The sequence below is a fragment of the Numenius arquata genome, chromosome 12 (genome assembly GCF_964106895.1).
Source record: "Numenius arquata chromosome 12, bNumArq3.hap1.1, whole genome shotgun sequence".
NCBI classification, from domain to species: Eukaryota; Metazoa; Chordata; class Aves; order Charadriiformes; family Scolopacidae; genus Numenius; species Numenius arquata.
In genome coordinates this window covers 36,845,548-36,862,433 of record NC_133587.1, presented here as the reverse complement: position 1 = coordinate 36,862,433, position 16,886 = coordinate 36,845,548, and the positions used below count along the sequence as shown (strand labels likewise).

Below are 16,886 nucleotides of genomic sequence, written 5' to 3'. Positions count from 1 at the left end.
AGCACTATTCTTACATGCATCAATCTGTACTACTGTATTCTCTGGTTTCAGTGGTCCCCTGGGGTGTTTTCAGCTTCTCTGTCTTGAAAGTCTTTCTGCGTAATCATTTTAAAACTGGTCTACTTCTCAATTTGGTCTAAATGCCACCTTTTTCCATCTCTGGGCAGGACAAAACTGAATTAAAATAAATCTTACCTATTTATGGTGTACCTTCACAAGCTGCTAAATCCTCTAAATCCTTGGCTTGGTAAGGAGTTAGCTTCATACCTTGAATTAAAGCAAAGCTAAACCCTTGTATGAAAAACTGAAACTGTAGCCTTTTCATGAATAGTTTATCAAGATGTGATTCTCTGCAATGTGTTGATTGTGTGGAAGAGTTTCATTGGTTCATCACCAGTTTTAATAATGGCGTTTTCATTTTGTAAACAAAAAAAGTTGATTTAAAAATTCTTTATCTCACTGCTCCATCATAATTGTTATCTGTCTCTTTCCTAAATTGCAAACATGAGCCATTTGGTGGAGAGAATGAAAATATTTTGAAGTTTTTTTTTTTATTTCTTCTTTTTTTCCCACCTGCTATCGAGCTATATTTAAATGGTAACAAGAAAAGCCTAATTAAAATATTTGCTCTTATTATGTAAGCTCACTGGTGAGGAGCAGTTTATGGGTTTATTACCTTTTTGAAAAACTGATAAGAGTTGGCGTAATCATGTCATATGCATTAAGAGCAACACTCATGACAGAATGCATTAATGGAAGCTATTTGAACATCAAAGTTTGCATTTTATGATATTCAAAAGAAGAAATTGGCAGAGTATTCATTAAATAATGCATAGTCAATCAGTAACAAGCTTTAGAACTGATTTTGAATTGATCATACATTTTTCTCCTGCAGTAGATGTAAGAATGATAACTGCAAAATGCCGAGACCTTTCTAGTACAATGCTTGTCAGATTGCCTTGATATCACAAAGTGAAAACACAATTATCATATCTGCTTCAAGATGCTGCATGGACAAGGATGGGCGTGCTAATTCTGTGTAGTAGTAAGGACAAGTTTTAACTTGGATAAAACAGCAGGAAGTCTTTCTCTCTTTACAGTTTTTCATTTTCACAGTCCAGGTTTCATATGGCAGTGGGGGAAAAAAATGTCTTGAGAAGGGCTATCTCCAAAATATTTGGATGGAATTAGAGAGCCCTAGACATGGAGGGAAGAAGGGAGACGTCTTTCTGTGTGCTCCTTTCCATGAAGAGCTTGATCATGTTCAAAACTACTTGTGTTCATGACCGGACATTTCCAAACTCGGGTTACATGCTGTTGACCCTGTTACAGCCCTCAATTGGTTACTTACCATATAAATAAGAGATAATTTTTTCTACTAATTTTTTTTTCTACTTCCTGGACATATTGGGAAGCTAAATCTGTGTATTTTTCTGAGGCTTTCAGACCTATGTGATATGCAACACCACATAAATGTGTAGATAGTTAATATACAGTTCAGCACAAAACTTTCCTAGCATTGACTCCCCAAAAGATTAGGTAGATGTTAAAAAATTTTAAGGAACTGTCTTGTAGAGAAAAGTTAAAAAAAGGTCCTTGCTTAAACTGTCGGACTGTTGTGATGGGTTTACTTTGGCTGGACTCCCACCGATCTGCTCTATCACTGCCCCTCCTCAAGGGGACGTGGGGAGAATGGGAGGAAAGGCTCGTGGGTTGAGACAAGGACAGGGAGATCACTTACCAATTACTATCACAGGCAAAACAGACTCAACTTAGGGAAATAAATTTCATTTATTGCCAGTTAACCAGAGTAGGGTAATGAGAAAAAAAGAACAAATATAAAAACACCTTTCCCTGACCCTGCGCTTCTTCCTGGGCTCAACTTCACTCTCTGTTTCTCCGCCTCCTCCCCCGAGCAGCACAGGGGTTGGGGGTTGAGGGACAGGGAATAGTGGGTTGTGGTCAGTTCATTACATGTTGTCTCTGCCTCTCCTTCCTCATCAGGGAAAAACTCCTCACGCTGTTCCCCTGCTCCAGCATGGGGACCCTTCCACAGGAGACAGTCCTCCATGAACTTCTCCAACATGAGTCCTTGCCACAGGCTGCAGTTCTTCGTGAACTGCTCCAGCGTGGGTCCCTTCCATGGGGTACAGTCCTTCAGGAACAGACTGCTCCAGCATGGGTCCCCCACAGGCTGCAGCTTCCTCCAGCGCACATCCACCAGCTCCAGTGTGGGGTACTCCATGGGCTGCAGGTGGATATCTGTTCCGTTGACCTCCATGGGCTGCAGGATGACAGCCTGCCTCACCAAGGTCTTCACCACGGGCTGCAGGGTAGTCTCTGTTCTGGCACTTGGAGCACCTCCTGCCCCTCCTTCTTCACTGACCTTGGTGTCTATAGGGTTGTTTCTCTCGCATTTTCTCACTCTTCTCTCCCAACTGTTGCACAGGACTTTTACCCTTCTATAGATATATAGTCACAGAGCCCCTACCACTGTTGCTGATGTGCTCAGCTTTGGCCAGTGGCAGATCTGTTTTGGAGCTGGCTGGCATTGGCTCTATAGGCCATGGGTGATGCTCCTGGCATCTTCTCACAGAAGCCACCCCTGCAGCCCCATGCTACCCCCACCAAAACCTTGCCATGTAAACCCAATACAATGCTCACATGCACTCTTGATTGAAGAGATAATTGACAGAAAGTACGTAGGAACCTTAAATTGCACGTAGATCAGTTTCAGGCAGTTGAATCCTCCTTTATATCATGGCCTGATGCAGGCCTGGACCATTCAAGGACTGCCTAACCTTACAAAAATCTGGGTTTACCCCAAATTATTAATTTCATTTGCTCACATATATTCTCGTAGGGCCTGTTTGGTGAAATAGGAGCTGTTGTTTAGGAAATTTCATGTGATTGGGGTCTGGGTAGAAGAGCTTAAGGACTAAAGTGTGGTTAGGACTATGAGCAACAGCATCGAGGTGTACATAATAACACCTGATGTGAAATGATGATTATAGTAGGGATGATTTTATGGTTAAGGCACTGGAAAAAGAGCTCAAGCTACCCTAGTTTGACTCACAGTCAATACTGGGTTTGCCAGTTTTCCTGTGTGACATTTGAAATAGGATTTGTTTGCTTAAACATAGTTTACTAGAGCACCTCAGGTGAATAGTGTTAAATGTATGTGGCCTCTATATGCTACTCTGTGAGAGCACAGGTTTCCCGGTATCATATCAGCTAGATGTTTTAGACACATGAAGGGTCTTAAAATGGCTCTGGGTGCCTATATTTGGGCAACTGAGTCTTATCTCTGGTGACCCCGTCTCTCATTTTTTCATGTGTTGAATGGGGACTATAGTACTTCTCTGTCTATTAAAATGACGTGCTGTTGGCGTAGGGACTGGTTTTCTGTGCATTTGTTCAGCATCTACAAGTGAAGTTCATGGATAATTGCCTTTACAAGGATATTTTTTACTGATTCTGCAAAATAAATATAAGCATTTCTGAGAGATGCACAGCATTATAAAATGAGTCTCTTATTTGATTTATTTTACCAGAATACTCCCTCAGGTAAACTAGTTTGCCAGCAAAAGACCAGACTTCGATATGGGATGTAAAAAATAAAAGAAAGCTTTAACATTAAAACCAGAAAACAATGACATACATTATGTTGGAGAAGAGTAGCATGTTGATTTGTAGTTATACTTCCCCACTCCCTGAGTCTTCCATTTTCTAACTGTTTTTTTCAGACTCCAAGGAACTTTAGACTGATTTGGAATTTAAAACAGTGTCAAGGCAAGACTTTATGCCTGTCTATACATGAACACCAGTTTTCGATGACCAAACTCTCCATGTTAAATGGCCAAACTTTGCATGTTAACTACTCTCTTGTAGTTAAATCCTGTGGGCTGACCTTGCAGTGTGGAAGGCTGCCTCCTAATGTGTAGGAAACATTCATACTTTACAATGTGCTAATAATTTAAAGTAATAAGCATCCAGGCATTATCTTTATGCTTGGAGATGCTAAATTTGAGTGATGCCACTCATTCAGTTGAAAAGTTATGCATGTTAGAAATCATGGGGTAAAGAGAACATAAACTTAGAATGCCACCATACAGTTGGAAAATAAATAGAAGCAGTAGAAATGCAGATTAATGCACATGAATTTTTTTTCTCTTGGTCTGTGAAGAAATAGGAATTTTATTCATCTCGTTGGCTGGAAGGAAGGTGGCTTGAACAATTGTAAAAGGAGGTGTAACATTCATCTGCTCAATATAGTTGGTCACTGTCACTTTTGCAGTGGGCTTAAGAGAATATTTTCATTAGATTCCTGAAAAGGTCCATAAATTAATCCATTTAAAAGCACCAGTATTTTAATTACTGCAGCATAATTGCTTAATACCACTCTGGGTCAGTTTGGTAGAGAACATTATTTCAGAAACCCTTAAGGAGTTGCAAAAACATTTTAAACGAATCCTCTTTATATCAGTCAGTGTTGTTAAGGCTCTTGTATGTTTTAAGTGAATTAAGTTTATTTTGTTGATAGTTTAAACATTTACCTTGCTGTGCAAATTTATCTTACAGAATAAATACTTAATCTTTGACTTAAAGTTCTCCTTCTCTCTCAGGCCTGTGGTCCAACCAGTCTAGTATTTTTCCTCCAATATTAGTTGTGTCACATAAGGATGTCAAACAGTTTGAAGTAATCAGCTCTGATACAAGTTGCAAACAGGCAGAGATTTCTTCCCAGCCCACAGGAGTTAGTGATGTGTTGATACCTGAGGCTAACAGGGTTATATCTTGTGCTGAAAGTTTCAGGTGACATCCTGAAACATAAAGCCAACAGAAAAATCCCCATTGATTTTTATTACCCTGGGATTAAGTGAATGCATTTAAAAAAAAAAAAACCCAAACAATTTTTTCTTAGTCCCCCAGGATGTTTCAGTTATCTTTGTTGGGTATTTAATCTTTTGAGAATCTATTCTAACATCCAGCAGGAAGTGAATAAAGTTCTTGTCTTCTGTGGGCAAGAAGTTCCATTCATTAATTCTGATTTCATTAAGAAAAATATTTTTGTCCACTTTTAAACAGCTTTCTTCCAGGTTTCATAGGTTTTCTTGTTGTTTTGGAGAAATGAAAGGGTGAATGCATCTTTCTCTTTTTCTTCCATTTCCTCTCCTTTATCATGTAGAGCTTATGTCTTCCTTGTCTGTTTTATAGAGTTAGCAATTTCAGTTTCCTCAGTCAATGTATGGATGTTTCCATTTTTCTTACTTTCAGAATATCTTTTCTTTCGTCTGTGTTGTATGTGTCACGACAAAAATGGACATGGTGTTCAACCTGGGAATATCTTCCTGACACAGCACAGGTTTATTTTCCATGCTATCAGCTGTGCTCAGTGTTGGACTTTACGTGCTGTCCATGATTAAAGGCATATATATTGCAAGACTCTTGGGGGTAAAGTCTTGCTCATATACGAACAACAGAAAAAGACACCAAAAATTTTGGGTCAGGTCTTTGCCTCCGGTACAGAGAAGCATAAAACTGAGCTTGACCCCTTCTGTTGTCATTTTATATTAGTCTAGAACTACTAGGTAAAGCAAGCATAAAATAGCGTGAAAGTGATGTCCATACATTTTTAAATTATTTTTCTTTGCTAAAATTTCTTATCCTCTAATTAGCTGAAAGTATTGTGATCATTTGATAGAAAGCCCTGCTTTGATGTCATGAAACCCAAACAGTAAAAACTATTATATATGAACTATTATATATTTCATAATATCATCTAATATCTTTCTAACACAGAATATGAAGTAATCCAAAGACATTTATTTTTGATGAATAACGGAAGTTCAAAAGCTTTTTCTTAATTTATAAGATACATTACAGAGAAATCTTCCTTGTGCTGCTTCAGTTATCTTTTATCTTGATTATGGCTGACGTTTTTAGGGTACAAGGCACTGTAGTTAGGAGGATAATTTTAAATTCTCTATGAGGTGCTGCAGTTTGGCTCTGAATTATATGGGAGACAGTTTGAAGTCAGAGCACTGTATTATTTTTCCATTGCAGCTACTGGACACCTCATGCAGCCTGATTAGTGCAATGAAGTTTTCAAAGACAAACCAGTGAAGACAGAAAACATTGCAATGCTTTACAAAGCGAAAGGCAGGAACAGGTTGTCAATCCACCTTCTTTATTTTACCTGTAAATTCATTTAAATTTTAATACAGTACAAAATATTGCAAAGCCTTCATTTGCTGGGAGAATCTGGGCAAGGGTCCTTGGAGTGTGTGTATATCTCCTCCCCAGCTGAAACATCAACCTTCTCGTGGAGGTTGGGCCTCGTTTGTTGCAGTGACGTAACTGCCCCCTGTTTGATAGCACATGCCGTCTTGTTGCATCCGCATTAAAAGTTGGATTCAAATTTATTTAATACGTTGCCAGCTGTGTTTTAAGAGCTGGAAACAGGAGCAGCTGGAAACAAGCAAGAAGCCATTTCCAGTAGCCAGTTCACTCACCACATAACATCACCATCAGTTCTGCAAACTGCTACTGTGTCCTGGACCACTTTTTCAAAATCCTGAGTGAGGGCATTCTTCATTTCATACCCTCTAACTGCACTGTTCAATTTCTGAAATGGAGACAGGAGTGAGAAAAATAAAGCTTGTATCAAAGGACTAAGACTTCAGTTTGTTGTAAATTAGCATCTTTCTATTAGTTGATGGAATTGGAAGCAAGCTCTGGAAATCCTTTTTTGACAAAAGACGCTATAAAAATGTGATATGTGATTTTGTACTGCCAATTATTGTAAAAGAAAAATGCAACATTTTATAATGGAGCCACTGCTTAATGCTGTTCTCTTTTTCTTTTTCCCTTCAAATCAGATATTTATCTTTGAGAATAACATCTATTACTGTGCCCATGTGGGGAAACAAGCCATCCGCGTGGTCTCCACAGGAAAGGAAGGTGTTATTTTCAATGGGCTCAGCGACTGGCTGTATGAAGGTAGGACATAACATTTAGGGCAGCAGTTAGTTATGAATTTAAGTTACACTCTAGATTTACAGAACTGGCTGGAATTAGACGTTCAGCAGTGCATTTCTGGGGACTGGTGGACCATGGAACTGAAAATCTGCTATTCTAACAGTTTTCTGAAATGCTGGACTGGAAATAATGTGAAATGATGTAAGAATTCTGTTTTCAGGCTGTTTTTCTTTCCCTTAGCCCGAAGGTAATAAATCACAAAGCTTTAATGAACAGAACTGCTTCATTATTTAATGGCACCTGCAATCACTCATAGACTTGACAGTTTTCAAATCACAGAAAAGGACAGAAATGGGGAGGGAAAAAGGTTTCATTTTAAAGGAAGATGCAAGGAAACAATTTTACTTGACTGGTTGTTTTCCACACCACTAGGTGGGCCTGGGAAGCTGCCCAGATCTTGCTACCTAAAAATTTTCTGAAAGCAGACAGGTCCTCACAGTAATTGAATTCTTTCCCTTGAAAATGGGCCTGGTGGGGTAGAGGGTCATCACTGGAGCACTGATTTGCTTTGGTCCTTTCAGCTGGTAAATGGTCCTTTAGGTGTCTTAGGTGTGGGCAGCTGCTTACAAAATAATCTCACCCGCTCACTATCTTAGGAGAGGATCCCAGACACCCCTGGTTCTTTTGGGGGATGTTATAGGTTTTTGATCTAATACTTTATCAGAATTAAAATTAAAATATATATATATAACATGCACACAACCTGCATCCCTCTCTCTGTCGCTGGCTAATGCTGCCAGCAGTTTTTTTTCACAAGGATCCTGTTTTTGGGACCCAGCAGTGTCTTTCTCTTGTGGCACAGTTTCCCTCTAAAGTCCCACTTCTTCCTGCAGGTCCCAGCACAGTCCCAAGCTTTTCTTACCTCTACAGAAAGAAGTGTCCAGATATGTCTATTAACTGCACCCTGTTGGCAGCTCCCAGTTTTCTTGAGGTTTAATGGAACAAAATAGGTTGCAAAATGCCATTCACCATTAATTGGTGTAAAAATGTGAAGCACTCCTTAAATTACTGTATATTACAGCTAAGCTGGGACTGTTGGACTCAAAAGTGAGGGAATTGAAATAAATTACTTTGTTTGCTACTCCTGGAGAAGCATGTCCCATAAATCAGTGTACAAACTGGTCAAACACATCAGTGGAAAAATCTGATACGGGTTTAGATTACTTTTGATATTTAAATGTGTGTTTACACTGTACCACTGAATATTTGCAAGTAAATGTCCTCCCTGCAAAGCACTTTGCAACTAGAGGCGTGGCTGAAAAGTTACAAAGTGCAAATATCTTTACTTTTTCTTTATTTATTAATTTGTTGCTCAAGTTGTGGGCAGGTCTGTTGACTCCGTAGGTCAAACGAGCCTATTAGTACTTGTGTTTTGCTGATAAACATAATTTAGTACATAAGGTCTTCTCATAGTCTTGTACGCAGCACCATGCTGACAGGAGTTTGTCAACCTGCTGAACTCCAAGCACACCAGCAAGCCCATGATGACACTTGTGTTTTGCTGACACATATTTTTATTCAATTATGGGATTGCTTGGGCAATTTCTTGGCTGACATTGACTTTCAGGTTTGTCCTTTATAATTAACTTTCTTGTTAACTTTATGTTAATGTGCTGGGATAAGAAATGAATCTATGATCAAAGCAACCTGATCTAGTTGAAGATGTCCTTGCTCATTGCAGGGGAGGTTGGATTAGATGACCTTTTAAGGTCCCTTCCAAACCAGACTATTCCATGATTCTGTGATTCTATGAAATACAATCTGGATATACCAAGGCAGGTTCTGTAACCTCTCAGAGCAGCATGTACAGAGTAGGACTGCTGGACCTGCTATTCACTGGGAGTATGTTTTGCACAAGTTTGGGTGTAGCAACCCTTTGAAAATGTCACTTTCTGTCCAAGTACAGCTTATTTTGAAATAAAAACTTCTCTTGCATCACAAGCAAGGTGTAGAAGGACCCACAGGAAAACCTGAGATAAAAATATTGCCGAGTGATGTGGTGCAGAATCCAAAATCAAACCTAGAGCTGGACAGTGTAAGCTGAGCTCCTTCTCCTGCAGAACGCCACTTCTGCAGTCCTCATGGAGGTAAACCTGAGACTGGAGTAAGGACTGAGGATTCGAGGCAGATGCTTGAACAAGCTGTGGAGCCACAGGATCAGATGTGTCTGCAGTGCTCAGATGTCAGTTCTCTGAATGCATGGATGGATGGAGAGGGATCCCAGAAGAAGTACTGTGTAAATGGGTAAGGACCACTGAGAGATGGATGGCACCTCCTCCGCGGAGTCTATGGGAATTCAGGCATCGTTGTCAGTGAGGCTGAAGTTTTACTGTAGCAGCGCTGGGATATTCTGCCAACACACTGTTACCAGTGCCTTTATTTTTTCCAACTTCTCTCCTATTCTTAGATGCGTCATCTTTGGTGGCATAAATGGAAATTTTCAAATCCAAACTCACCTGACTGGATTTGCTTGATATCTGGGCAAGGATTGGAATTTACCACCTCAGGACTATTTTTCCTCTTCCCTTGTTCCCTCTGATGTTTGTAGCCATGTCTTCCTCATCTCCCTAACAGAGCTGGATGGGATCCTCAGACACATGTTTGTTTTCACTGCCACTGTCTCAGCGAGCTACCAGGATAGATGCTGAGCATATGTAGAAATCTCATTCCATCTGTGCAGCCATCTCCAGCAGATAGTCTGAAAAGGAGCTGCGAGAAGCGCTGAAGTGGGATCACAGAGAGTTCAGCGCACTCCTCTTCCCTCCCGTGCTCTTTTTGTTGCTGAAGTTCACCACCCCTGGCAGTGGCAGCCGAGCCTCCCCGCAGCGCCCGCCGGGTTACTGTGACAGCTCCTGACCTGCTTCTCACTTTCCCTAAACGCAACACACACAGAGAAAAAAAAAAATACATCTTGATGTTTTCTATTTGAGGAAACCACTTTTTAAGGTCTTCTGTCGTAATCAGCAAGAGCACATCAACAAATATCCCTCCCTCCCCATCCGAGAGCTGTTTGCAGAGCGCTGTATGCAGATCGCAGTCCTAGTAGTGCCACTGTTTGGGGCAACCCCCAACGCTTGATATGAATGGTAGACCCAGAGGGAACACTTTTCTTCATAATGTGATTGCTTTTGTCATGACAGAATAGATGCAGGGTGCTATTAATCACAGGTTTTTACTAAGTCCGGAAGCAGGGGAGATCCAGAGTAGATTTGACAGGTTTTTTGCCCTGGAAAAATGCAGAAGTTCATTTCAATTCAAGTTAAGCTCTGCTTTTGTAAATCTGCCAAAGGGGAAAAAATTTCTTCGAGGTATTTATGCTGATCTGTAGACTTTTGATAATATAGTGAAAAACATTTCAAATCAATCAGAGCTTAATCTACTTAGTGCATTTAGCTGGAAGGTTATAGATTGATACATAGATTACTGTAACATGAAAGCATAGATTAAACATGGCTTTTATTACTAAAATAAGCATTGACAATGTTTTCGTAGTCTGACTTAACATTTTCGGAGCTGTGCCTGATAGATGCTTATACTAAAATGGAGTGATATCCTATAAAAGAAAGTTTAAATTTCTGCAACTGAAACCAGCTAAGCATTTAAATGCATAGCACTGGCAGAGTGTTTTGTATTTCAGTTTGCTGTGCAATTGTTGTTGGCTTGAATGACAATGAGGCTTAAAGATAATGTTAAAACAAGTGGTGGTATAGCACAAAGTACTTTCAAAGCAATAGGATAAGAGTATTTATATGTTCTTATATACATGTAGTACTTTTATTAAAGTAATGTACATTTTAACAGGTGAAGTGCAGGTAAAATTAATTTCATTTAAGCACTTTGTTACAGCACTCTTCAACTGAGATGAATTCCATCATGGTGTATTTAAAGTATCTTCATTTGCTACCAGGCACTTGAGGAGACTGTTCAGATGCTGTGAGAAGGGGCACTGCCTGTGTGATCCTGCTACATGACAAAGAGAAGGTTGGGAAGTCCCTGTGCTGCAGTTTGGAAGATCATTGGAGTTCTTTTGTGTTTGGGAGTGTGTAATGCTGAATCCTGAGGAAGGGGGCAGAACTCCCTCCCTCCATGCTGGCCTGCTGCTGCCAGATCGGGGACATCCCAGCAGGGTAATTCAGGGTTCCGTTAGGTGGTTCTGCTGAGAAGGACAGGGACCTTTCCTGGGCTGCACTGCTCTAAAGCCCTGGTGTGACCTCCTTTGAGCAAGTCTGACTTCACAGATAGACGTACATGACTTCTGGAGAGCTACTTATCTTGTTAGCACCTTAGCTTCTCGGAAATCATGGGTGAGCAGTGGCATGTGCTCCTGTCACCAGTGGGAGGGGAAGAAAGGATTTTCACCCATAGATGGGCCTGTCCCATCCATAGAGTGTGAAACTGAGGGGTTTCCTTGTGTTTTGCTGCACGTGTCCTCGGATGTAAGATGTAAGTCCCTTAGAAGCTGTTTTGCAACTTGGTCTGCAGGACACATTTGTGATTTTTAGGGACTTTGGTTGCAAAAGGAAGAATTGCACATGAGTTACTCCCTCATCTCATGTCACTATCAGAGAGGTCAGAAGGATTTGTCCTACAAGTCTCTGAAGATATCTCAAAGTGAGTATCCCCATTCCAGACTTAGTCCTGACACCGTGGCTGTGATGTCTCATCTGGACATCTCATCCTCACGTCAGTGAGAACCACATCTGGCAGCCCAGCACGAGCCCCAGCTCCCATGGCATGCGTTTAAAACTCTTACGCAATATGAGCTATACGTATCCATCATTTAAAATTAATACTCTGTTGAGCTCAATGCACAGCAGTGTTGCTATGCTTTATTTTTGGCTAGGGAGCAATGGGAGGAGTGAAAAGAGACTCTTTTTCAGCAGTGACTTGTATGCCTTATTAATCTTCATTCTGCCTGCATCTTATGTTATCACCAACAGATCCTCTTATGTGACTTTGCAGTGACACCTGGTGGGAGAGGCCAGGATGTCATCCTCATTAAGACAATGAAACTGCAGATTTTTTTTTTGCTGCAAGATCTAGTGAAGGCTCCCAATTTCCCCTAACATACATTTCCCTGAAACTCTCCCCTAGCTTATGGGAACTACACATTCAAAGCTACAGGCTGATTCATGCTAATAGTGGTTCTGTTCCTTTTCTAGACTTCATAAAGATAGGAGAGAGAACACAGTAATAAAGAAAAATCTTTTCCATAATTTAATCAGCATCTCACAAAAATCAGAGGGTATATTTAGAACATGTATGGCTGGTCTCAGAGGTGCAGTGCCTGGTAGCAGCTGCCAAATGAAATAGCAATTATTTTGAGCAGTATCTTTTATGCTTATAGTATTTCAAGTAAGTGAAGTAGATATATTTCTTAAGTTTAGATGTATTAGTCCTTGGGACTCTGGAAATGGTCTTAATACTGGGAAAATTCTAGATAAGTCTCCTGAAATGATGCCATACCTAATTTGTCCATGTGCTCAGTTTTTCATTGTATAATTTGAGAACTCTGAACTTCTACTTGAAAACAGGAACTTTGATGATCAAATTATACCTGAATTTGGAAAAGGACATTCATAATTAGGCTGAAAGCAAGTAACTCCTAAAATTTCTGCTCAGTGTCACCAGAGAAGCAGATCAGATATCCTAATATTTCACAGCATAGGTCTAACCTTTACCAGTAATTAGTACCTCCAAGACCTGGTGGGGGAGGATGCGATGAAGAATTAGACTGAGTCATCACTGAATTTTTTAAGATACTCTGGATGAATTAATCTCTTGCTGGAAGGATGCTAAAACCAGGGCTCTAGACAGTAAAAGGGGACAGCCCTACTATGACTACAAGTTATGCGTTTTGACAAGATACGTGAAGAATCACTGAGACGGTGAATACAGGTTCTTGTTTGGTTTTAAGAACTTTCACATTTTCAGTCACAGAGAAAATATTTCCTGGAGGTGGATAAATTGCAGTGCTATACATCTGCTATAGGATAAAGGAGGTAGGGAAACACTTGTCACTGGGAAATGGCCTCATATAGTGCTACAAATGCACCCTGAGCCTAAAAATCACTAGTTTGTCCTCAAGTATATGCTGCTGTTATTCAGGGCTTCTGGGGAAGCTGCGTGGAATTTGTTCCCTCATTTCTGTGCTTGTTGAGGCGAGGTAGTGAAGCCAGTGTTGTGCTTCAGTGACATTGTCATCATATTAAAATAGAAAGCTTTTCTCTTTTCTGCGTATTGGACATCATTCAGTGTTGCCCACTCAGCACACGCAGCTGTTGTGTAGCACTTGAGGCTGTGCAATTCCCGGTTAGCCATTATACAGCTGCCTATTGAAAGTGTAGGTGGCTGTTTTTTGGTTCACCTTTATTTGCATGATCATTTATACCAAATGTGCATAAAATCTGGCCATTTCAGTTGCAGCCAAAATAAAAAGACCAAAGCTCTTGGTCTCAGCCATGCGTTTGAAGTGGATATTTCTACAGTACATAATTCTGTTGCAAGGAAGACGAACTAGATTCAGCATTATTCTGCCTAATTCATGTTGAAGCAGAGGAAAAGAGAGCCTTACATTTTACCAGATGATTTAATGAAAAATTTGGTAGAAGTTCCCTCACCTTCTTGTTTTGGCAGAGGTTCCCCTGTCATAGGGAAGCTCACACTATAGATTGCATCACCAGGAGCAGCCTTCTGGCCCTTCTCAGTTGGCAAAGGTCAGGGAAAATTGAACCATTTTCAAGGCACATTGCGAATGCCTGCCTAGAAATCAGCAAGCTCCTGAAAACTTTAAAATGTGCTGTTATCTGGACTGGCTTCAAAATCCAGCACCGCACCACGATAAACCTTGCCAGCTCTAGCCCAGTCTTTAACCTTCCCTTTCTGCAGAAGGTTGTGGAGGGGGCTGCCAGCCAAAACCAACACCTGTCATCCTCTAATTTTTGGATCGCCATCATTCAGGTTTCAGGACGGCTTTGGAAGGAAAACAGAATATTATTTACTGTGGTCAGTAATCTCCTTGGGGCGGTGGAAGGAAGCCAGATGTCCATCCTGATGTTGCAGGTTAGCCAGCGGCCGCCAGTGCTTTACGTCAAAAGGTGTTCAGTGGGTGAGGTGGTTGTGTTTGCACTGAAGCTTGCACTGTCCTTTCACAGAAATCCTATTTAAAAGGGAATTTCTTCAGGAAAAGCTCTGAGCCAGCTGTCATTGGATGATTTCTTGCAGTAATAGTAAAAATAAAAATGTCATACTCTGCTGTTGCCAGTATTTTAATCGTTTAAGGTAAGGCAACACTCGTCTGCATTGCAACAAATTGTGAGTTGTTCAGGTCTGCTTGGCTATGTGCTTAAAGAGATTATTGAAATTTATATGAATCTTTCCCTGAAAATAGATTTGCAGTCTATATAGCAAACACAAGAGCATAAATTGTGTGCAGTTACAGACATTTAAATCCAGACTAAGTCTTTTGATCTCTGCAGATTTAGTCGAGATGTGCAACTTCCCACAAAATTTAACCAGCTGCTGTGGTAGAATCTCTTCTCTTTTCCACTGTTATTTTACTGCCACTGCTTTGTCAGGGATACAGTTATCTCTTCAATTACCTTATGTGAGAAAAGAGCTTCCCAGTTTGCAACCAAATTAAATGCAATTAGTTAGCTACTGTTCTGCTTAAGCAAGAGTATGTGAATAAAAATGAAAAATTGACAAATAAAATACATAGAACAGTATCGGAGTATGAAAGTAGCACCTGGTAGGTATCTGAAAATAGATATTGTCTCACTGAGTCAAATATTTCCAATAAATGTTATATTAAAAGTTGTATAACAGAGCTATTATGTTTTTCTACTTGTGCATGAGTTCTACTTCTCTGCACCAAATTCGTTACAATAGCCTTGGGTTAAATATGCTGTTGGAGATCTGTGTCCCCATTTTCTGATTATGCTGGTATTTTTAATAACTAATTAGTATACTAGTACTCTACATATTGCAAAATAAATTTTGACCTATGCCATGCTAATCTGAAGTCTGGAATAACTCCATGAAAGCTAGTAATTTTGCTCTTGATCTGCATCAGGCTGCTGAATGCGAGGGTCCTGCTATAATATTTGTGCTTTATATCCTCTAGCAGGATTGCAAAGGAAATATCTTAAACTGACATTATTCCCAGAAAAAAAAAGAGTATGAATGTTAGAGAGTATTTGCAAATTCACTCAACTTTGAGAGCGATGTTTTTCCTCCGTAAAATCATATTTGTGGTTTGATATAATAAAACACAGAGAATTTAGGTGATCAGGTTCACTGTGGATAAAACAAAAATGTATCATTTCTGTGTTGGTGGCTGTGACACTTATAAGAGTTTTCCAAACTGTAGAATGTTGTAGAAGGTTAAAAGCATTGGGTTAATATTTATTAAAACTATGTACATTAATATTGGGGGGAAATATATCTGTTAAGGTATATTGTCCAGGGATACTGTAGGGATCTCTGTCCTCATGGATTTTTAAGAGTGAATTAGACAGATTTTTGTCATAGTTTGCTGAGATAAACATCAGTTTTATTTCACTTGAAGCGGGGGACTAGAAGATTTCTTTCGGCTTCTTCTAGACCTTTCGGCTTCTTCTACAGTTATATGATTTTATGTACAGTTTTCATGGCTTTTTCTGATCTCTTTGCAGTTAGACATGTTGGCTCTGAGATTACAAAGTCACTGTAGGAGCTTTTGCAATATCCATTCAGAAGTTAGAGAATACCTGATTTTATATACTTTAGGATAAATGCACATAACCCACTTGTACAAGTATAGGGAATGGAGACCTTTATCATGAAAAATTTACATTTGCCTCATTATTCCCCTGAGAGAAATTGGGGATTTTCTTCTTCTGAGGGTATCAATGAACTTTTTGTGAAAAACATGTTTTAAAGAAAAGAACCAGTCTTAATATTTAAAGTGCTGCAATCAAGAAGTAATTAAAAAGGATAGAAAGAACAACCAAATTAAAAGATAACCATAGAAGTTTTATGTTAGTGCATAATTCCACCAATTTGACATGAAAAGTAAATTTCTGTGGTTTTTTTCTTGATGCACTGGTTCTTCCTTGGTGCAGCCTTGCTTATAGAAATTCAGGGGAAAAAAACCCACAGGCTGTTTAAATAGCTATCCTCTCTCTCTCTTGCTGCTCCTTGGCCTGAATAAAAACTATCTGCTGTAAGAAATTTAAAAAAAAAAAAAAGCAAAACTAAATGTATGCTGTCCAAATTAGAACAAGTGAAAGCTACATGAAAGGGATGAAAATTCTGCTGAGACATGAGATTCTTACTGGAGAGTTGGCCTATCCATTGTTGTAAAATAGTAGGAAAAGCAAAAGAATATCAGAAATGACAGAAGCCATTTCATAGTTTGTGTCTGTCAGCTCTCCTAATGAAAAAAACAAAACAAAGCAAAAAACAAAGAACCAAACCGCACTAAAGTGCAGTTAAAAAACTACAACTCCAAATCCTAATATCAGTTGGAAACAGTGAGAGGTCGGAGCAAGTCTTTGACTGGGAGAGCAGAGGAGGTAATGACCTGTGAAACGCAAAGGGTGAGTTACTGCTGAGGGCTGGCTGGGGACGAGGGGTGTCCCTGCAGAGCTGAAGTCCACTGTTTCCTCCAGCAGAACAGGCAGGAGGTTAAACCTTTGTATGTGAAAAATGATCTTTGGTATTCCTATCAGCACTGCGCTTGCTTGAGGAATGTGCATGAGGAGTGATAACCAGCACACTCAGATCCTGGTACTGGGAAAAAAACTCTCTTAAAACAGAACTGGTTTTTTGCACCAGTGTTTTAAGCTACCAGCTCTCCATTG

General features: G+C 39.8%; 1 protein-coding gene across 1 annotated transcript in view; it reads left to right on the top strand.

The window, feature by feature from the left end:
* The window catches only part of DPP6 (dipeptidyl peptidase like 6), a 410,215-nt gene that overhangs the window by 319,540 nt on the left and 73,789 nt on the right, over positions 1–16,886 (top strand). The window contains exon 8 of the mRNA XM_074157769.1: positions 6,882–7,002. Within this exon, the coding sequence (XP_074013870.1) occupies positions 6,882–7,002 (121 nt within the window). The remainder of the gene's footprint in view (positions 1–6,881; positions 7,003–16,886) is intronic.